The sequence below is a fragment of the Eretmochelys imbricata genome, chromosome 9 (assembly GCF_965152235.1).
Source record: "Eretmochelys imbricata isolate rEreImb1 chromosome 9, rEreImb1.hap1, whole genome shotgun sequence".
NCBI lineage: Eukaryota > Metazoa > Chordata > Testudines > Cheloniidae > Eretmochelys > Eretmochelys imbricata.
The window spans coordinates 48,069,176-48,093,346 of NC_135580.1; the positions used below are offsets into that span (position 1 = coordinate 48,069,176).

Consider the following 24,171-nt stretch of genomic DNA (forward strand, 5'->3'; position numbering starts at 1 on the left):
TTTTTTGGTCTCTGCTTCTGCTGCCTGATTGCATACTTCTGGTTCCAAATATGGTGTGTGGTTCAATGGTCAGTTCATAAATCTGATGTTTGTAACTCTGAGGTTCTACTGTATAGGCAAGATAGCACTGCCTACAAAACTATGGGGCTCCCCTATGCCCAATCCCATAGTAGTGTGGTATGCAGTACAACATCTACAAGGATAAAGGGAGAGAGTTTTTGCCAGGAATAGGCTCAAGCCATGACTGGTTAGCAGGCCTAATATGGGAAAACGGAAAGTGCATTTGTCATCACTAGGGCTGGATGTGGGTAAGTAAGAGACATAAGCAATGGTAGGTGTACCTGTAGCTTCACATCATCTGGTGACATTATTGCAGAAATATGATAAATTGTGTATTTTTGCAGTATGCAGATCACTGTATTTGCTATTGCTTGTAAGCAATTATAAGAGTTTGATACTTTATTAAAAACTTTGGATAAGCCTCCTGCCTCCTCTTTTCCGAAGCACTCACACTAGTTTAGTGTACAACAAAATCTTTATTAAAAAATAAAAATTAATACCAACCCCTCTATTTAGAGTTATTATAGGCATCCCAGCAGGAAATAACTAGAGGTCAAACATGCATAGGTGCCAACTTCATGAGTGCTCCAGGGCTCATGAGCCACAATGTTTTGTTTTTTTATGTGATAAGTTTATTAAAGATGTCAGTTGGAAGTTACTTTGTCTTAAACTGACATTTTACAATGGCACCAGTAGGTGGCAAGAGCATGTACATGGCACACAGTGAAACTGGAAGGCGAAATTATTAGACCCTGTATATAGTATACTGTAGTATACTGTTATTCACGGTTAAGTAATGGATGTGAGTAGGGCCGGGTTGAAAGATGGATAAATTTGTGTTGAAAAACCAACAGCGGGGAACCTTCAGGAACTCAAAGTGCTTCAGCAAATACAGTAGAATCTGCTACAACAGTGGACGATCTGACTGCTGAATCTGCTACCAGTAGTTTTGATAACAATGAGAGCAAACAAAACACCAAAGAAAAATGAGGCAAAGGGAGATCTTTTCTAGAGAGTTGGGGAAGATGTGCGCAGTATAAATGGACAGAATATGGTAGTGTGAAGGATTGTGTTTCCTGCTCTGTTTGCTGCAAAGCAGCTATGGCTAGACATTTTCTCCCATTTACAAGTAAAGACAAAGAATCATTAGCAGCTTTTGTGAATAATGGGTTTTGCTCAAGGAACAAAGCATTAGAAAGGTTTTCATCCCATGAAAAGTCTTGTGTACACTAAGCTGCTGCTCAGAACGTATCTGCGTCTGAAAAAGAATAATATGTAGATAGCCTTATGTTGGCAGGCAAAAAACCTGATATGCAGCATACAAGGATTTCACTGGTGAAAATTATAAATTTGTTGCAGGTTTTAGCAGCACAGGTAGTGACCTTTCACACAGATGAAAATCTGAATTTCATTCAATTGCTACATTTGCATGCTGAGAATGTATCCGAGCTCAAGAGATGGCTACAGCGAACATCTTATAAATGGATGTTTCATGAAATCAGCAACGAAATACTCACCCTGATGTCAAATGATGTGCTGCAAAAGCTATGCACATTTGTTCAAGAAAGTCTTTACTACGCACTTATAATTGAGGAAACAGCAGACAGTTCTGTTAAAGAGCAAGTGTCCATATGTTTAATAAGAACATAAGAATTGGCCATACTGGGTCAGACCAAAGGTCCATCCAGCCCAGTATCATGTCTACCGACAGTGGCCAATGCCAGGTACCCCAGAGGGAGGGAATCTAACAGGTAATGATCATAGAATCATAGAATATCAGGGTTGGAAGGGACCTCGGGAGGTCATCTAGTCCAACCCCCTGCTCAAAGCAGGACCAATCCCCAATTTTTGCCCCAGATCCCTAAATGGCCCCCTCAAGAATTGAACTCACAACCCTGGGTTTAGCAGGTAATCTCTCTCCTGCCATCCATCTCCACCCTCTGACAAACAGAGGCTAGGGACACCATTCCTTACCCATCCTGGCTAATAGCCATTAGTGAACTTAACCTCCATAAATTTATCCAGTTCTCTTCTAAATTCTGTTATAGTCCTAGCCTTCACAACGTCCTCAGGCAAGGAGTTCCACAGGTTGACTGTGCACTGAGTGAAGAACTTCCTTTTGTTTGTTTTAAACCTGCTACCCACTAATTTCATTTGGTGGCCCCTAGTTCTTATATTATGGGAACAAGTAAATAACTTTTCCTTATTCACTTTCTCCACACCACTCATGATTTTATATACCTCTATCATATCCCCCCTTAGTCTCCTCTTTTCCAAGCTGAAAAGTCCTAGTCTCTTTAATCTTTCCTCATACGGGACCCGTTCCAAACCCCTAATCATTTTAGTTGCCCTTCTTTGAACCTTTCCTAATGCCAGTAGATCTTTTTTTGAGATGATAGTTAAAGATGATTTTTCTGTCGATGAGCTTTTCTTTGGATTTTATGAAACACCTCTGTCTGATGCTAATACGCTGTTTACTATAGTAAAGGATGCACTGCTCTGGTTCAGTTTTGACATTAGAAAATGTCGAGAACAGAGTTACAATGGGGCCGCAAATGTCAGCACAGTGGTGTATTGACTGGCATACAAGTTAGGACCAAGCACGAAGAACTAAGAGCTGTGTATGTACACTGTATGGCACACTCATTAAACCCGGCTGTGCAAGATGTGATGCAACAAATACAGCCTGTTCAGAACTTCTTATCTCTAATGTATGGGTTGATTGGTTTTATCAGAAGCTCTCCAAAAAAAAAAAAAAAAAGGTGGCCAGCTTTGAGACCTTACAAGAAGCAGAAGCTCCTGCTGCTCAATGTCTTTGCTCTTTCTGCCCCACGAGGTGGTGTCTATATGCTACATGCCTGAGATCGGTGGCTTCGAACTACGGTATGCTGCTGACCTTTTTGGAGGAAATTGACAGCACTTGTTTCTCTGATACTGGAGGAAAAGCTCATGGATTTGTTACTCAACTTCATAAGTTTGAGACATTTTTCAATCTGCAACTGGTTCTACTTATTCTCGACCAAGGAGAATTAGTTAACACGAATCTACAGAAAATCAGCCTGAAGTTTCAGGAAGCACAAAGAATGATGTTTCCTCTGAGATGCTTCAGCTATTGAGAAACAATGGTTTTGAGGATCTGTGGAAAGAAGCTTCTGCAAAGGCTGAATAGTTGAATCTTGAGGAGCCCTGCCTGCCTAATGTAACGAAAGCATCAAGGCAAACTGATGAAGGAAGCAGTGCGCATATTTTTGCTACACCTATGGAGGTGCACAGAAAATTACTTAATGAAGTTTTCAATCCAGTAACGGGGAGTCTTGACTTAAGATTTGAATCTGACATTCAAGAGCATTTGACACAAATGGAACAGTTTGTGAAAATACAGTTTGCGACTGGCAGTGAGATGGTTAAATCAAACAAGTAACAGACTTTTATGCAGACAACGTATATAAACAGAGATTGAAAGTACACCGTGACATGTTCTTGGACATAGCTCTACAGAAAAATATAACAGTCTCCAGTGTTGAGGATGTTGTCATTTTTAAAAACGGAAGGGAATGAACATTTGAGCACTATACTTCCAGAGTACTGCAAATTTTATAAGAATCCTTCTCACTGTGCCAGTATCATCCTGTACTGCATTCTCCAGCCTCCGAAGACTTAAAAATTATCTCTAGTCATCAATGGGACAGACGTGACTGAATAATGTAGCTGTCCTTAACATGCATCAAGACCGTACCAGGGAACGAGATTAAATAAGATTGCTGACAGTTTCATCCAGAAAGTTACAATGAGATGCAATGTCTTTAAACTGGGACGTTAGTGAAGACAGCTTGTAGGTGAGTGCAATGATTTTTATATTTTGTAATTCATGATAATGTAATTATGTAGTTCATTACTATTTTAATAATGATTACATTAAGATACCAATGATAGACACACATTCAATAACTAGAATATGAAAGAAGTATATAAATATGTTGAAAATAGCCTCCTCCCAAAACCGGCAGAGCCACCCTCTGCCCCACAAACACACACACCTCTTCAAAAGCACTCGCCAGCAAAAACAAAAGTCAGTGCCTGTGCACACATGGTAAGAAAAATTGTCAAGGGTTGCATGCACTGTTCCCTCTAAACTGTACGCATGTGCGCACGCACACAGATCCTAAACCCCGCGCACACTCTGAAACACCCTACGCACAAAAATTTGTACAGAAGCACAAAAATTTGCACAGAAGAAATTTTTTGCACACACGGCCTGTCAAAAATTAGAGGGAACATTGTTTTGCCTTGTAAATTTAACAGTGATCCCAAGCAGCATTGGCTCACTGGTAATGGAATTGGCAATCTCCAGTGTAACAGTTCTTCTTACCCCCTGGTTGTACAGGAGTAGAGCAAACCGGGTACAGTTCTCTGTGCACACTGCCATGCCAGAAGTTCTAACTGATGCCCTCCCAGGTCCCAGTCTGTCCAGTGGCTGCAGGACATGGGAGTGTGAAGGTGTCTGCAGGTGATGGTGCCAGGGGTGGAGCAGGATCTGGTGCTGGAGCAGGTGCCACAGCTGTTGGTCAACAGGCTGCAGACCCCAAAGTGAGCAATAAAGATAGTGGGGGCCTTTTACCCAGCTGTGGCTCTGGCACCACTGCCCCCTTCTCTCCAGCCTGTTCCCACCCCAAACAGATCTTCTGAATATGGCCTCAGGACATCCCCTAGCCCAACTGGCTGCACTTTTGTTTTGGGGTCTGTACCTGCTCCTTCATCCCCTCTGCCACTGGGTCTCCTCCACTGTGGTTCCTGGCCTCTTTGGCCCCCTTGAGGTTTAATTCTGACACAGGACTGCCATCTCCACTCTTCCACCAGGCTCTTTGAGATGCTCCTGTAGAGATGCTGATTTGGGCACATCTGCCAAAAGTCACATTCCTTGCTGTATTGAAACCAGAGGATAACCAGAAACCTGTTGTGATCCTCTAGCCAGCTAGCTTCACAGTGTATGGGGGTTTTACCAGCTGGCATCTCCTCACGCTGTTTGGCTGGGCAGAAGTAGAGTAGGCCACATGGAATGAGGGGTAAATGCTGACCATGTATATAAAAGTCAGCAGATAGTTTCCTGTGGATATGTGGTGAGTAGGTAGAAGGGCTGAAAAATACATTGCCTACCACCTCATAGGGAATTGTGGGAATGGATTAGAACAGTGCTTTTCAACCTTGTTGATACCTGGGACCTTCTTAAACTGTGTGAGGGAGATCCCAGGGACCTGTGCCGGTCCACAGACTGGTCATTGAGGAAACACTGGATTAGAAGACTATCACAAACCCAAGCTCCATAACCCAGGCTTCATGTGAAGCCTCATTGCAAAGTAGATGGGTTAGAGCTACACAATAAACCTGGGTTTAAGATTTGTCTGGCAATAGTAGGGTGGTTTGGGGTCATCCTTGGGTAAGAGCCTGGGGTTAAGGCTGCAGTGAAGACATACCCTTACTGTCCCCTCCAGCTAAGGTTCATTAAAGTGTCCTCAGCATCAAACATTCCCCCCCAACTCTTGTCCTGAGTCTTATCACAGCTCAGACATCATTTAGCTGTGACCCTCCAAGTACCCTTCACCCCTGACAGCAGTACAGAGCAATCCAGGTAATAAGCTTTTGAGTGTCACATTTGACATCCCAAATCACTAGTCCTTTCTGAAGACTTAGGTCATAAGCATTTATCACCTAGATCACAAAGCAGTAAGATAAGAAAGTAGCTGTGAGCTGGTAGTAGTGTTCTCAGCAGAGGCCCCTGGACTCTAGTACTCACTTCCCCTGCTAGTACTGTACTAAGGAGCCCCATTTTTAGGCTTCCAGGGCACAGTACTAGCACCACAGATTGAGGCTTGTGCTCAAGGGTGATGTTGAAGTATCTATCTGGAAAGCATGTTTGCTAGTTTGGTATTAGTATTTTGGGGCACATTTTAAACACTAACAAATTTATCTGAGCATAAGCTTTCATGAGCTACAGCTCACTTCATTGGATGCAAGTAGCTCACGAAAGCTTATGCTCAAATAAATTTGTTAGTCTCTAAGGTGCCACAAGTACTCCTTTTCTTTTTGCGAATACAGACTAACACGGCTGCTACTCTGAAACCTGTCATTTTAAACACTGAAGATTAACTATTAACTATGATTTGTAACCTGTCCTTTAAATCAACTTTTGTACCCAGTGACTGGAAGATAGGTAATATTATGCCAATATTTAAAAAGGGCTCTAGAGGTGATCCTGGCAATTACAGACTGGTAAGTCTAACGTCAGTACCAGGCAAATTAGTTGAAAAAATAGTAAAGAATAAAATTGTCAGAAACATAGAAGAACATAAATTGTTGGGCAAAAGTCAACATGGTTTCTGTAAAGGGAAATCATGTCTTACTAATCTATTAGAGTTCTTTGAAGGGGTCAACAAACATGTGGACAAGAGGGATCCAGTGGACATAGTGTATTTAGATTTCCAGAAAGCCTTTGACAAGGTCCCTCACCAAAGGCTCTTATGTAAATTAAGTTGTCATGGGATAAGAGGGAAGATCCTTTCATGGACTGAGAACTGGTTAAAAGACAGGGAACAAAGGGTAGGAATAAAAGGTAAATTTTCAGAATGGAGAGGGGTAATTAGTGGTTTTCCTCAAGGGTCTGTCCTAGGACCAATCCTATTCAACTTATTCATAAATGATCTGGAGAAAGGGGTAAACAGTGACGTGGCAAAGTTTGCAGACGATACTAAACTGCTCAAGATAGTTACGACCAAAGCAGACCCTGAAGAACTTCAAAAAGATCTCACAAAACTAAGTGATTGGGAAACAAAATGGCAAAAGAAATTTAATGTGGATAAATGTAAAGTAATGCATATTGGGAAAAACCCCAACTATACATACAGTATGATGGGGGCTAATTTAGCTACAACTAATCAGGAAAGAGATCTTGGAGACATTGTGGATAGTTCTCTGAAGACGTCCACGCAGGGTGCAGCAGCGGTCAAAAAAGCGAACAGGATGTTAGGAATCATTAAAAAAGGGATAGAGAATAAGATGGAGAATATTTTATTGCCCCTATATAAATCCATGGTACTCCTACATCTTGAATACTTCATACAGATGTGGTCTCCTCATCTCAAAAAAGGTATACTGGCATTAGAAAAGGTTCAAAGAAGGGCAACTAAAATGATTTGGGGTTTGGAACGGGTCCCATATGAGGAGAGATTAAAGAGACTAGGACTTTTCAGCTTGGAAAAGAGGAGACTACAGGGGGATATGATAGAAGTATATAAAATCATGAGTGGTGTGGAAACAGTGAATAAGGAAAAGTTATTTACTTGTTCCCATAATATAAGAACTAGGGGCCACCGAATGAAATTAGTGGGTAGCAGGTTTAAAACAAATAAAAGGAAGTTCTTCACACAGCGCACAGTCAACCTGTGGAACACCTTGCCTGAGGAGGTTGTGAAGGCTCGGACTTTAACATTGTTTAAAAGAGAACTAGATAAATTCATGGAGGTTAAGTCCATTAATGGCTATTAGCCAGGATGGGTAAGGAATGGTGTCCCTAGCCTCTGTTTGTCAGAGGGTGGAGAAAAATGGCAGGAAAGAGATCACTAGATCATTACCTGTTAAGTTCACTCCCTCTGGAGCAGCTGGCATTGGCCACTGTCGGTAGACAGGATACTGGGCTGGATAGACTTTTGGTCTGACACAGTATGGCCATTCTTATGTTCTTAAGATTAAACCTCTAAAATATCTGCATCAATAAAGTTCAGCATATTTGTCTTGTAATGAGTCAGTCCCAAGGCCTGACTAACCCCTGCCCACCCACCCCAGCCCCCATAGCCGTCCTTTGAGAGCTCTTGCCTGTTTGACCACTGAACAGGGAGGGAAGACTCCCCTGGGCTGGAAAACATGGAGAATATTTTAGCAGAACTATTGTACACATGGAAGAACCCCACTGCTGCAGACTCTGTGGTCTCAGATATTCTCTTGCAGGGTGAAAAGTAGTCTGTTCTAGGAAATATGGGCAGTCAAATGACACCCAGTGCTTAATCTCAGATTAGTTACCAGTTACATGGACACAGCTGGTGACCCTGAATGTTTGTCAGTGAAACATAATATGTTACAAATAGGATAATGCAATTGCAGTACAAACTTTCCCTTTGTTTTAGTGTTGTTACCAGGACGACAAGTTTTACACAGTCTGAAGGGGTGGGGAAGAGAAGGCTGGATATGTCACACACTTTCCCCGATTTAGGGTTACACAGCAATCGGAATCCAGCTCTTGACGTAAGGACTTTTTCAATTGCTCACTGAAAGCAAGTCACTATTTTCACTAGTGATATTGACACATATGTGAGTTCATTAGCATGGGACAAGGGTGCCCTCTGGTGTATGTGCACCAAACTGACTCACGAGCAGGGATAATAAAGTGTAGATCAGTGGTTCTCAAACTTTTGTACTGGTGACCCCTTTCACATAGCAAGACTCTGAGTGCAACCCCCCCTCTTATAAATTAAAAACACTTTTTTATATATTTAACACCATTATAAATGCTGGAGGAAAAGCGGGGTTTGCAGTGGAGGCTGACAGCTCGTGACCCCGCATTTAAGAACCTCACAGCCCCCTGAGGGGTCCCGACCCCCAGTTTGAGAACACCTAGTGTAGATTGTCCTACTTTCATCTCTTCAACCTGTGATGATCTTTCTATTTCCCTGCTCCTATAAATTGTGGAAGATACCCCATATTATTCTGAAAATAAGATTCCGACATCTAAGAGAGAAAGTGCTGTTCTAGACAGTTTTCTTTCAGTTTCCAAACATGCCATATTGGGGTAGTCAAGGTCCAAATTTCTTGATCAAAGTATAGTCAAGTTCAGACTCCAGAAATTTTTTTTTAAAAACTACTATGATAATAAGTAGTAAATAAAAAGATTTTGGGGTCCATTGAAAAGCATCTGGCAGTCCAGATTTGGCCCATGGTCTGCTTGTTGACTACTCCTGTATATGATTGCATAGCCCATAAGCCTACACATCACTGACATCATATCACATGGTTTACAGGATGGGATAATCTTTTCAAGTGTTTTACTTGTAAATTAAGAGATTTTCATTTTGCAGATTTACATAACCATTAATACTATTACACACGCTTTAAATATTTATACACCAATTAAAGGGTTACAGAAGTACAGAATGTTTCAGGGGACTGGAAGTGGGATAGAGATGCTCATTTTTAAGTGACCAGTTCAACTCCAGTTCTTTCTGGTAGTGACTGAAGTTGTAGTCATCTGACCACTCTTCAGTAATCATTTCCTATCTTCATGGTCAAGTGTTCACATTCTACACAAACCCACCATATATGCCAAAGTCATATAGCAGACTGTGAGCTCAGATCTGGATTTAAGATTCTACAGCCCCAGACCTTGCATTTCAAGTCCTTTTTACAGAATCAGAAGAAACCAGTAAAGTAAGAAGTAGGTCTTATCACCTCTCATGCTTATGTCAGGTGGAACCATAAGACTCTTATGCCCTTTCTGTGGTATGAGGTGATGTGCCATAACACTGTTACCTACAGGCAGATTGAACAAGGTAAATTGCACTATCAGGTGTACTTGTCCCTCCATTTCCCCTCACTGCTCCAGTCTCCCACTCCTGTATGATACTTTTCATCTCAGTTTCTTCTTTGAGTGGTTGGGTGACACTGCCTTCTGGCCATGTAGTGTTCCCTTTGAGACAGGGGAATGAAACCATGAGGCTTCTTTGACACCCTCAGACTATACAGGTGATCTTTCTGGGCTTCAAGCTCATACTGCATCAATTGTCACAGCAGTTTCCTTCATCTGCATTCATCACAAAGCCACCGTCTTCATCCCTCCATCCAGGGCTCACATGGTCCTTTATCCAAAGCATCCATGCACACACACACACAGGATTCCACTGCCGCCTTGTCACCTCTAGGCTGCCTCCCCAGCTATTTCCAAGCTCTGGTCCACAGACCTTTCAGACTTCTGCACCAGCTGAGAGTGGTATTGCTGCACCCAGATTCTTATTGCGGGTGGGACCTTTCACCAGTCTTCCCTCTTCCCTGGCTTCTCCAAGGAGAAACTGCCAGGTACTCCCTAGGTCTATAGTCCCAGCCCCTTGCCCAGCAAGCCTTGCTTCCAACCTGCAATCCCCCATTCCCTGAATTCTAGGGCCAGCGGACAATGTGACAGACAAATAACTGTGAATGCACATAAGATAGCATGAAGAGAAGAGAGATGCTCAAGTCTCCTTTCAGCATAGGAAGCCTGACAAAGCCCTGTTGGAAAGAATAGGTGGGGCATAACCCAGAAAAGTGAGAAGGGTAACACAGACACAGGTTTAGAGTTTTGAATGTAAGTGACTAAAGTCAAGCTGCTAATTGAAAGCTACCTATTTTTAAAAAAAGAGAAATGCTGAAGTGAAGAAACAAATTGACAGAGCCAGAAGAGTACACAGAAGTCACCTACTACAGGATAGGCCCAACAAAGAAAATAACAGAACGCCACTAGCCATCACCTTCAGCCCCCAACTAAAACCCCTCCAACGCATCATCAAGGATCTACAACCTATCCTGAAGGACGACCCACCACTCTCACAGATCTTGGGAGACAGGCCAGTCCTTGCTTACAGACAGCCCCCCAACCTGAAGCAAATACTCACCAGCAACCACACACCACACAACAAAATCACTAACCCAGGAACCTATCCTTGCAACAAAGCCCGTTGCCAACTGTGTCCACATATCTATTCAGGAGACACCATCATAGGGTCTAATCACATTAGCCACACTATCAGAGGCTCGTTCACCTGCACATCTACCAATGTGATATATGCCATCATGTGCCAGCAATGCCCCTCTGCCATGTACATTGGTCAAACTGGACAGTCTCTACGTAAAAGAATAAATGGACACAAATCAGACATCAAGAATTATAACGTTCAAAAACCAGTCAGAGAACACTTCAATCTCTTTGGTCACTCGATTACAGACCTAAAAGTGGCAATTCTTCAACAAAAAAACTTCAGAAACAGACTCCAACGAGAGACTGCTGAATTGGAATTAATTTGCAAACTGGATACAGTTAACTTAGGCTTGAATAAAGACTGGGAATGGATGGGTCATTACACAAAGTAAAATTATTTCCCCATGTTTATTCCCTCCCCCCACCCCCCGCTGTTCCTCAGTCGTTCTTGTCAACTGCTGGAAATGGCCCGCCTTGATTATCACTACACAAGGTTATTTCCCCTGTTCTCCTGCTGGTAATAGCTCACCGTATCTGATCACTCTTGTTACAGTGTGTATGGTAACACCCATTGTTTCATGTTCTCTATGTATATAAATCTCTGCACTGTATTTTCCACTGAATGCATTTGATGAAGTAAGCTGTAGCTCACGAAAGCTTATGCTCAGATAAATGTGTTAGTCTCTAAGGTGCCACAAGTACTCCTTTTCTTTTTAGTGGTAAGAGTGTAGCTTAAGGAAAGATACATCACAGCAGGTGGTTAGTACGTTCACTGATCAACCACCTTAACTACACTGTGAAAAGACGGTCAGCCCAAAGTTAGCAGATACTACAGAGGAGGAGGAATACACAGTCTTCAGGATGAGTTTTGTCATTAAATATGTCTCCCTCCCACCACATTCCCAAAGAGCATGATTTATGTCATGCAAAGTCACAGCAAAAACAGAGGTTTAATCTTCAAGGCTGCTTCCCAACCACCTAAGAACATCACACAGCACCCAATAAACAGTACAGAAAACCAATCCTCTATGCCAATTCAGCCTTACAACCCTCTGAAGACTTTAAAAAAAGAGCCAACTAAACTCATATATAGAGAGAGGAGACAGACCCTCCCTTCTACATAGCTGTCTGCACCCTCTCCTGAGTGGCTGCCAAAAGGCAGACATCTCTGGCTCTATTGAAGGAAAAGTGGTTAACTGTTTCTCTGCCAACCCAGGGCCAGGGTCTGCACGGCCTGTCCCTCTCCAAGACTGGGATTACATGCAGCTATTTAAATTAACTCACTTAAAATGTGAGTGTAGTTTCCCCCCGCTTGCCGGGTGAAGAACCCCCAGGTCTCTGCTGGTGAGCACAAAAGTTTTCCGTCTATTTTGCTAGGGATCCCTCTCATCCCTGACCATTCCCTTACCTCCTCCAAGGTCCTACATTTTTCTGGCAAGCAGGAAGGGACAAGACTTCCCTGGTAATCTGTCAGTAACAGGCCATTGCATGCTGTTCCATTCAGCCTCGCAGATCATAAAGGTTACACAGACTCTTTATTGATAAGAACAGGCAAAAATATAAAAACACATCATCTTCTTTGACCTACACCAACTGTTTACACCTTTCTCCATTCCATTCGTGTTCCAGAAATCCCCACAGCACTTTAAACCTGAAAAGCTGAGCAAACCTGCTGAACTAAATATGTCAGAAACCCCAACAAATCATTTTCTTCCCCTTCACAAAAGTCCTGAGAAGTCACGTCACAAAGTCGTTTAAAGGCTGCACCTTTCATCAGATGTGCATCCCAATCCTGAAAACACTTCCGTATGTGTAATTTCACTAGCATGAGCAATGCATTGATTTTAGTGGAACTACTCATGGTAGCAATAAACATGCACATCAGTGTTTGCAGGATTGGGGCTGGAGATCTGAAAGAAAGGATGAAGGATTGATGGAGTTTCCACAAACGTAAATTCAGAAATTTGGTACAACTCTCATTTCTCATGGGCCCTGCGGTTATAATGGGCTCACCTTCACGGCCTGCTCACATGCAACTTCTAGTATATTGTAGGTTTAATGCCCTATGATAATTTAGTAGCTCTTTCCCAGGATTCCATCACTGCAAACCCAATTAAACCTTAAATCTATATTATTAGAACAGGAGGCTTTGGAGTCAAATTGTTGTCATGTGGCCACTTTGTAGATCTTATGACTGGGGCCAGGCTACAAAGGGGAGGCTCACAGGTGCTCTTCTGTTTGCCATAACATTTTTATACTTTCATTACATGCCAAATATTGCTCCTACAGTGTGGAACAGAGAAAGTACTATGTTCTTTGTCTTCTGTGGTGAGAATATGTAATTTAAGGTGTACTTTGCCTCACCTGGGGACAGTGCTCTATCCTATCCCAGCTGTGTTCCCCCTGCATTAATTAGAGTTAATGGAAGCTGCTGGAAAGTATACTGCTGGGTGGAATGAAACATTTCATATAGCCCTCTGAGTTTCATGTGGTCCCTTTTGTTATTGTAGATATGTTAGTCTGTTGTAGTTAAAAGCTAGAAACCGTATAATAGATCTAGGTAGGGAAGCCAGGGGAGAGACTCATCATGTGGATTTTTCAGGTCCATCTTGGTAACCCTAACCCTAGCACAGGGAGCCCTAGTGACCCCAGGTGCAACACTAGCATGGAAACACCTTGTCTTAGTAACCTAACCCTGGTGTGAGGATACCTACTGGACACAAGCCTAACCCTAGTGTGGAGACCCCAACCCTTGGTAACACCAGTGGAGAGGCTTACCCTTAATAAACATTTCTAATCCAGAGAGGCCTAGGGACCCCAGGGTAACACAAGACGTATACAAGTTCAGGGTGACTGCTGAGAATTCAGATATGATCAGTTTCAGAAAATTGCTGATTACAAAATACTTTAGAGTGACTGATGACCAGTCAGGGATGAAAAGTTCGCAAACATTGATTGCAAACAAGTTAGGAATAACTGCTGACCATTTCGGCATGATCAGTTCTCCAAATTTGTTGATCCACGGCGAGCCCTTTGCCTCTTGGCTAATGGACTTACTGATAGCAGTAGGAAATTGTAATCCTATATATAGAGTAGCACTAGAGGGGGATGGGACAGTTTGCCAGAGGTTTTTGCTGATAGCAGAGAAATGGTGAAACTCAGGGATCTTGGGTTCCATTCCTTGCATTGGAGGAGAGTGTGCTCTAGTGAGGACAGACTCTTCTGCCTGTTTCTCCCACTCTTGACCCCTTAAGCAACTTCCCATCCAACCTGTCCCTGTTCTAGCCCTGTCTCTCCCACCCCTAGTCCCAGTCTCCATTTAGGCTTCTCATCCCAGTCCCAGTCTCTTTGCCCTGCCTGTACTAGTGTCCCTCTCTGGACTTCCCATCCCAGGTTCCCCAAACATCATCCCCCAACCAGTCCCAGGTCCCTGCTCCTGGCTCCTCATCTGATCTGTCCTTTTCCACCCACCCACTGACTTCCACTCATCCCCATACCCTCTCTCTCCATCCCCACTGTCTCCAACTCAGTCTCTCCCCGGGCTTCTTATCCAATCTTACTGCCCTCCTAACACCCATCTCCTTGACAAGGAGTCCTTGTCTGTCCCCTTGCTTGGCTAGTCCCTGTCTTCCACCCAACTCCCCATCTGATTTTAGTCTCCCTCTCTACCCTCTGGTTACTAGTCTCCCAGCATTTTCCTCCCTGGCTCCCAGGCCTCCCTTTCCCAACTTCCATTCCTTATTCCCACTTCACTAGCTTTCCCAATCTCCCCAGGCCCCTGCAATGTTTCTTGTCCAATCTGCTCCCCTACCCATTCCCTCCCCCTCAGCCTGACTCTTGTCCCTTCTGCATTCTATTCAGACATCTTCCTCCCACATACTACCAAGGCCTAGCAGGGAGACAAGTGAGTGCAGAAGAGAGGCATTTTCCCTGCTCTTTGTACGAGACCAGTGCCCAGACTTGGCATGGCCTAGAGGAGCCAAAGTCACAGCTTTCCAGGACAGATTTCCCTCATGCTGTAAGTATAGCCTACAGACTTTGTTCCTAAAAGTATACATTTACATTTTGCCATTACAAAGCATAATATTTACTTACATCCAGCTTTCCTGCACACTTGACTAAGAATTTATTTTATGATCTCAGGAGCAGGAGGTCAAAACTACCTCTGGTTGGCATGGAGCATACTTCTGCTCAGCAGTAGCAGATGTTGTGGACTTACAGGTTGGTTTCCTGTTGCAAGAGAAATCAGTGCTGTGGAGTCTTGGTATTCTTAGTGTAATTTATTTATTTATACTATATACACAAGTCCTGGAAAATAATTGGCTGCAACCAGCATTCAGGAAATCCCGTACTTTGGACATTTTGGCCCAGACCACCAGTGTCCAGCTCCCTTGGAGCAGCTCCACCCTGATAATTGCTCTGCTTCAAGAGATCAAGGCAGAAAGCAAAATTGTTCCAGTTTGCAAATTAATTCCAATTCAGCAGTCTCTCGTTGTAGTCTGTTTTTGAAGTTTTTTTATTGAAGAATTGCAACTTTTAGGTCTTGTGACAAAGCTCTGTCCTTGCCTCCATGGGTCCCGCATTTCCTGGCAGATTTCGCTAGCTTCAGAGGCTCACTGTGACCCTCCACATAACCCTTCTCTCTCTAGAGACAAGGGTCACAGTCTACTGAGCCATTTTCATCATAAGCCAGTGAGGGGAGGGGAGGAGAAGTTATCTTTCCTTGCACAGTCTCTCTTGTCTCCCAGTCTCAGTGATTAATCAGGGGGCAAAGGTGGGGGGGGAGCCCAGGCCCACCCTCTACTCTGGGCTCCAGCCCAGGGACCCTATTAGTATCAGCTATGGTAGCTGACCTTTTAGAAACATGACATGTACAATTCCCTGGGCTACTTCCCCCACACAGCAGCCCTCACTTCCTCAAGCTCCACTTCACCCTTACCTCAGGGCCTCCTTCCTTGTGCCTCATATGGTGTGTACTACTCAGCCTCTCCAACAGCACAACTTCCTTCCACAGCTCCTGACATGCACAGCCACCTGACTGACTGGGAGGCTTTTAACTAGTTTCAGCTGGCCCCTGATTGGCTTCAGGTGTCCCAATCAACCTAGCATTCTCCCTGCCTTCTGGAAAGTTCTTAATTGGCCCCAGGTGTCTTAATTGACCTGGAGCAGCTTCCATTTCACTTATCCTGGTACCAGGGATTTGTTTAGCCTGGAGCTAATATATCTATCTCCCACTACTTTTCTATAGCCATCTGGCCTTACCCCGTCACAGTCTATAATCGAGTGACCAAAGAGATTGAAGTGTTCTCTGACTGGTTTTTGAATGTTATAACTCTTGACATCTGATTTGTGTCCATTTATTCTTTTACGTAGAGACTGTCCAGTTTGACCAATGTACATGGCAGAGAGGCATTGCTGGCACATGATGGCATATATCACATTGGTAGATGTGCAGGTGAATGAGCCTCTGATAGTGTGGCTGATGTGATTAGGCCCTATGATGGTGTCCCCTGAATAGATATGTGGACACAGTTGGCAATGGGCTTTGTTGCAAGGATAGGTTCCTGGGTTAGTGGTTCTGTTGTGTGATGTGTGGTTGCTGGTGAATATTTGCTTCAGGTTGGGGGGCTGTCTGTAGGCAAGGACTGGCCTGTCTCTCAAGATCTGTGAGAGTGGTGGGTCGTCCTTCAGGATAGGTTGTAGATCCTTGATGATGCGTTGGAGGGGTTTTAGTTGGGGGCTGAAGGTGATGGCTAGTGGCGTTCTGTTATTTTCTTTGTTGGGCCTGTCCTGGAGTAGGTTACTTCTGGGTACTCTTCTGTCTCTGTCAATCTGTTTCTTCACTTCAGCAGGTGGGTATTGTAGTTTTAAGAATGCTTGATAGAGATCTTGTAGGTGTTTGTCTCTGTCTGAGGGGTTGGAGCAAATGAGGTTGTATCGTAGAGCTTGGCTGTAGACAATGGATTGTGTGGTGTGGTCTGGATGAAAGCTGGAGGCATGTAGGTAGGAATTGCGGTCAGTAGGTTTCCGGTATAGGGTGGTGTTTATGTGACCATCACTTATTAGCACCGTAGTGTCCAGGAAGTGGATCTCTTGTGTCGACTGGTCCAGGCTGAGGTTGATGGTGGGATGGAAATTGTTGAAATCATGGTGGAATTCCTCAAGGGCTTCTTTTCCATGTGTCCAGATGATGAAGATGTCATCAATGTAGCACAAGTAGAGTAGGGGCATTAGGGGACAAGAGCTGAGGAAGTGTTGTTTAAGTCAGCCATAAAAATGTTGCCATACTGTGGGGCCATGCGGGTACCCATAGCAGTCCTGCTGATTTGAAGGTATACATTGTCCCCAAATATGAAATATTTATGGGTGAGGACAAAGTCATAAAGTTCAGCCACACAGGTTTGCCGTGACATTATCGGGGATACTGTTCCTGATAGCTTGTAGTCCATCTTCGTGTGGAATGTTGGTGTAGAGGGCAACATTCCACACAACGATGGAAAAAACCTTTTGTAGTGATAATCAAGGTGGGCCATTTCCAGCAGTTGACAGAAACATCTGAGCACAGCGCCGGGGGGAGGGGAGGGAAATAAACATGGGGAAAACGCCATCCTAGCCACTATGGATGTAGAAGCCCTCTACACCAACATTCCACACAATATTCCCCCTGCTGTTCCTCAGACGTTCTCGTCAACTGCTGAAATGGCCCACCTTGATTATCACTACAAAAGGTTTTCCCCCCCGGCTCTCCGGCAGGTAATAGCTCACCTTACCTGATCACTCTCGTTACAGTGTGTATGGTAACACCCATTGTTTCGTGTTCTCTGTGTATCTAAATCTCCCCACTGTATTTTCCACTGAATGCGTACAATGAAGTGAGCTGTAGCTCACGAAAGCTTATGCTCAAATAAATTTGTTAGTCTCTAAGGTGCCACAAGTACTCCTTTTCTCCTGCCTTAGTAGAAGCTCCCCTGAGAGAACCTGAATCAAAAAACTAACAATACATTTTCTCAAAGACTGTACTGCTCAAACACTGAGTCTTACAAATTCTTTTTCTATGATTAACAGTGCACTCTGGTGACTCCTGCCAGAACACTATGCAAATTACACTGCTCTAACTTGGCCTGCTGGGCTACATTTCCTGGGCAAAGGGCCCCTATGTGTCCAGCCATTCCACCATCTGGAGGACATACCAAAATTAGTTGGTACCAAAATTAGTCGCATCCAATGAAGTGAGCTGTAGCTCATGAAAGCCTATGCTCTAATAAATTTGTTAGTCTCTAAGGTGTCAAAAGTACTCCTTTTCTTTTTACAAAATTAGTTGGTTATGTGAAAGGGTTAGTCTTGCCACTGTTCTCTTATGAGATCCAGATTTGCTGAAGGCTGAAACTCATATAAAAGTACTAGTATCAACTGGGAGATGGTCCCCCTGCTTTTAATTCCTCCCCCACTTTAATGATTATATTCTCCTCTTCTTGCTCATCATCCATGGTGGGAACTCTAGGACTTCTTGTTCTGGATCAAAGTCACAAATTATTTTGTTTGTGTTTAAAAAAAGAGAAAGAAAAAACCCAAACAAACCTTTTATAACATTTTTATTTCACAGAAATGTTTGACATTTTATTCCAATTTGGACCTCACCTAATTTTAAAATGTGAAAATTTCCCATGGAACAAATATTTGGTTTCCAACCAGCTCTGCTTATAACTCAGCCAATTTGGGTGAATTTTCACAGAAACAGCAAACAGCAACTCCCTGATCCCAGGGCTACCATTCTGCAAAATTTCAAGGGCATAGAGCTTCTCAGAGAAATGATTGTAAAAGTTATTTAACATGAGCAAAAACCCCACCTATTTTCATCCTAACTCATTCTCTGAAATGGATGAACCATTTTTGCTGAAACTTTCACAAAACAATTATTCTCAGAGACTCAGCATGGAAAAAATTCAGCCCAAACAGATTTTGAAAAAACTGTAAACTAAGTCTTATAATTAAATATATTAGATTTAACTAAAGACATCACTATGTTGACCATTGATCACTGTCCTGACTTTGGAGGGTTTATAGTTTAGGGTAAATATAAGCTATCTGCTAAGCATCCTTATAGAAATAATGATGAAAGTTATTGCAGCTGTAACAGGAAGTAGAAGAACCAAAATATCCCTATTAAAAGTAGGCTTGGCCATAGGTGGTGGAACTAGGGGTGCTGCCACTCCCCCTGGCTTGAAGTGGTTTCCGTTTGGTTTACAGTGGTTTACAGTTTGGTTCCATGACTCTCAGCATCCCTAGTATAAAAATTGTTCCAGCACCCCTGGCTTGGCTATAGCTCTTAAGCATTACATTTCTATGACTTAGATGAGGTTTAGAAGTTGACAGTTGGTGTAACATAGTATGAGTATTATATAATTGACCAAAGATTAAGGAATGCTTGACCTGATGTTACAGAATCTATCAATAAGCATGTTGTGATAGTTTACCAATGAATTTGGTGATAAACAGATACACCCCAAACAAACAGATAGTCGTGTCTCAAGGGCTTTTTGTGGTAAGAGCTAACTGCATTGACATATCAAAACTATTGGGAAAGGGACTGATGCAAATGGTTGGGTTAACTGCTGGAAATGTAATTATGATTAACTGGAACGCCAAATATGAACAACTGGAACCCTAAAATTGGTCTCCTGGAATACTAAATATTAATATGGGCTGAGAATTGACTTGATCATATATGGTCCCAGATGTACATGGATGGAACAGGAAAAAGTGTAGAAAATTTTGTCAACCCCATCCCTAGCTGGGACACTGGGATGATAACATGGAACAATAGGGTAGGAAGCATGTCCCAGCGCCTTCCTCGTTGCGTGATCTCCATTTACCTTTTCTTCTCTCTTTGTTTCTAATGGTCTCCATAAGGTTGCAACTATGCACACTGTAAGATTGGAAGCATGATCAATGCACAAAACCACTTTATTGTACTTATTTTATTCTTATGTATATTGATTTTTCATTATTTCAATTATATTTGTCTGTATTAACTAAAGATCTTAAAGATTTTGTGTATGCTTCACCAGTTTCATCTTCTTAATTAACTAGAAGTAGCTGCATGAATAAAGAACCTGAACCCTAAATCTAGGGTGCACTTTGGGCCCTAGATTAATTGCAGGCACAACTGTCAGCTCCACCTTATATTTTATAATACTATTTTTGTATTTATTAATTTAGCAGTGAACAAGTAAACCCTAAGATCTGGACCATTGCTCTGTTAGATGATTGCAAGCACTGTGCATGTGATGTGAATGATATCATCAACTCGTGTAAATCAATACAGTTCTATCATTATCATCTTACAGCAAGTGAAGCCAATGTAAACTTCGTTATTAGCTTCAATAAGAGCAGAAATAAGCCTTTAAAATGCCTGGATTGCTGCTAGCTCAGCAGACTGAAAATAGGTTTGGAACCATTCACTTCAACTTTCAATTTTAGCACAGTTTGGCAAAAAACACAAGTAATCGTTACTGGCAAATTTTCATACTTGGGTAACATTTTGGCACCTAAATATTTATTTCGAGACCACACATTAAAAAAGCCATACCAACTTTTACCTTAACAAGTGTGTGACAGAAGATCTGCCAATGATTTATATTTCATGGCAAGGAAAAACAGAGATAAAAGGTTTTAAACAGAGGCCTGGATAGACTAGATACAACCGCACTCAGTGATCTGTGGAAGGCTATACTTGAATTTGGCATGAGAGAGGCTGCATTACTCATTGTTTAAATATATCTCCTCTGCTGGCCATCTCTGGCAGGATGGATCATGCATTTGTTCACCAAGCTTTACTGTGTGTGGATGTCTTGAGAAAATTGGTTTGGAAAACAAGGAGAGCTGCCTTGGACTGAAGTGGGAGGGAACATAATGAGGGTATGCAAGGCAGTGGGATAGGAAAGAACTCTCTGGGCAGAGCAGCAAGGTGTCATTCTGGCCAGGGAGGTCAGAGACTGGGCTTGCTCTTTATACCTGTGAGAGCTTCCTTTTTATTCTGTAGCTAAACAACCAGAGCCTGTCTCTCTGGGTTTGGGAAATTACCCAGATAAGGCATGTGATGCAAACTGCTGCTTTTAATTTAATCTGATTCTCTGTCTTGCTCTGTCTATTTTTAACAAATCTGTTTTCCCCAGAAACTACTGTCAGGGAAGGGGGGTGTTTCATACCATGCAACCCAGACATGAGTGAATTTCTTCAGCCTCTAGGGACACAGAAGGCAAATCTGTGTTTAGGAGTAGGTCTCTGCTCCAGACTTGGGTAAGAGGCATGGACAGAGGTGTCCTGTCTGAGGGAGGCACATTGCCTGGGGCTACCGTGGGCATGCACAAGGGAAGAAACCGAAGATTCAAGGAGAAGGTGTGAGTCAATAGAGGGACGGATAGCTAGGTGGATTTTCTGCTTATTAAAGTGAGGCAATAATAGTCATGGCTAGAAACATTTCTGAGTTAAAAACATCTGAAACTAGCTTCTAAGTGCATTTCACTCTGACAATTCCAAAATAGCCTCACATCTTTCTTTTCATTTTTGCCCGTGAATATCTTTTTCTAGTTTCATGTGTTCCAGCATTCAGCTAACAGGGAGTTTTAGGACCAAGTCAAGGATTATTATGGAGATTCTGACAGCACCTTTACTGTTAGAACACAAAGAACATCACTTTATTTATTACTCTTCTCCCAGCAGATATTTAAAGAATTATAACCATATACATGTTAAAATTCTTACTTATAAAATATTACATGCTTCAACCAAGTGATGTATACTGTTACTGTGGAACATGAATTTCCTCCTTCAATGGTGAATGTCAACATATGACTTTCTTGTTGCCATAAAATATTCTACAACTGCAATGCCCAGGATGACTAACAATAGTGAATCCTTCTGTCTCAATATTATGTTATACAAGGAGGAGTATGACAGAAAGACTCCTATGACAGAATTCTCTATATCTAATCTTAGCAGCTACTGCATACCAGCTGAGAGTAAAGCTAAGTTCACATAATGAAATATTTAAAATTATTTAACACATTGGGACAACTCTGGTGCAACTCTACTGATTTCAACATCATTAGGTCACGTATGAATCTGGCCCATTTCTGAACAAGAAAGTTAGTACTCTGTCCACTCTACTAGACAAAGGACATTGGTAAATGAACATTAATATTGACAGGTGGTGCAGAAACTGTTACAATAAAGACTAAAACAAACTGACACTCATTTAATGGAAGAATCCAGTATCTCCTGATAATCTTGCCTTCCTAAATTCTTCCAGGACAGCTTATAACATGCAAGGAAAACAACAGTGATCATAATAATGGCCCCTCCAATGAGGTCATAAATGCTGGGAAAGATGCGTAGCACTGCGAGCTGCAGAATCATGGCTATCACAATCTCTAAATGTTGCACTGTGCTGACCAGAGCTGGGTGAAATTTATTCAAGGCATAATAGACACCCAGGAAAGCCACAGTCGAACATATGCAGATGGCAATGAGATAGCTCCAGGTTTCTCCATCGAGTGGGATAATTGGTTCTTGAAGAAAAAACATGGTGGAGGCTCCCCACACAGTTCCAGTCCAACCAAAAGTAAACAGTGCAGTCCACATACTGACCCTATCTTTGATTGACTTGTAGACTATCATGGAAAGAGCTGTAGTTAAGCCTGCCATAACTGTCATGGTGTAGCCAAAGGCTTCTTTCCAGACACTGAGCAAAGAGTTTTCTTCATTAACAATGTTGGGGAACATGACCAGGCAAACACCAAAGACACTACTAACTACTGTCATTATGTCTATATAAGCCATTCGTTCATCTATTAGTAAAAAAGCCAAAATGGCACTAAAGACAGTGGTGGTTGCTCTCCACATAATGGTCCCATTGGTTGGGGGTACTATAGAGAAGGAGGTGTAAGCACAGGTAATGGAGATAACATTGCAGACACCATAGAAGAAGAGCTGCAGTCTGTATCCTTTCGGTCCAAAGGGGTCCTCGTGGTAGTAACACACAACAACAACAGACAACACCTGTATGACTGAACGAATGAAAATTAGTTCTAGAGATGGCACTTTGGAACGATCAGAAACAAGTCTAGTTATCAGAGCAACACAGCCATGAGTCAAGGCAGAGGCAAACAGCACTATCCAAGTCTTTCTGGACTGAAATATGCTTCCTTCTGTAAAATTCTGGTGTTGTCCAGTCTCATTGGCTTTCGCCTCTTGGGCTGGCTGAGGTTGGATATCCATAGTCCCAAAGAAGGCTCTTCCTTTCCTTTTTCTGTCACTCAGCAATCTTTTCTTTGGATTGTCCTCCATAAAGCTACCGATATCTTCACTGGTTTCATCAGAGTCCTCTTCTCCAGGTTGGGGATAATGGGATGTATATTTCACTGTCACTGTGTTGGGATGGATTTTCACTCGTTTTTTGACTGGACATTGTTTGGAAGAAGTATCCATTTCCTCAGAGAACTAGGTCTGGTCTTAAAAAAAAAAAAAAGTTATTTTTATTCAACCAATATTGTAAAATTCATTTGCATTGCAGTCTTTTGACCATTTAGAAATTATTGGCATGAACCTAACCAAGTTGCTCTTGTCCTCCATGAATTCTCTCTATTTTTATTTCATAATGGAAGTTGCTCAGTATCTTTGAAAACCAGGTCATTTTTATTTAAGTGCCTAAATATAACTTTAGGGCCTAACTTTAGGCACTCACTTTTGAAAATGATGCCTATTATTACATTGCTTCTTAAAAAGAGACATGCAAATTAATAACAATTCTCATTACACTGAGAATAATTTCCTCTTTGGACCCTTCAGGACAGTTAGTCATTCTGTAATCATTAATGGTTTTTATTCTTTACCAAGTGCTAAGGGGCAAAGAGAAATACAGACCGAAAATGAAATTTGGGTTAGAGAAGACTAGAGCGATTTTTATCAATTCAAAGTGAAGCAACCCAGAGACAGACAGATGGCATCACTGAGCACCTCAGTGAACTAAGCGCCTGGTGGACCAGAAAAGTGTAAAAAGTACTACAGTAAATTTTCAAATTCTCTGAAGCTCTTTTTGCATATTATTATTTCCAAAAACTGTTGACTATCAATTTGTTTTCCAAAGGAACTTCAGTTGGAAAAAAAGACTAAGAAATATTATGAAAAGAAGCTATCCACTCCTTGGCAGTGTAGAGGAGAACAAGTGGATTTTGCTACTGTTATGAAATGACAGAGATATCAAACTTATATTCAGGCTGCCTAAAGTGAACATTTGCACATTGTTCTATTCAACCTCACCTGGATGCCTCATTTTTCAT

At 42.3% G+C, this 24,171-nt stretch overlaps 1 protein-coding gene across 1 annotated transcript; it reads right to left on the reverse strand.

Moving 5' to 3' along the window:
• Positions 1 to 22,084: 22,084 nt before the first annotated feature.
• Positions 22,085 to 23,320, reverse strand: SLC35G2 (solute carrier family 35 member G2). The gene has a single exon (XM_077827096.1). The coding sequence runs from the start codon at positions 23,318 to 23,320 to the stop codon at positions 22,085 to 22,087; it is 1,236 nt and encodes a 411-aa protein (XP_077683222.1).
• Positions 23,321 to 24,171: the final 851 nt, after the last annotated feature.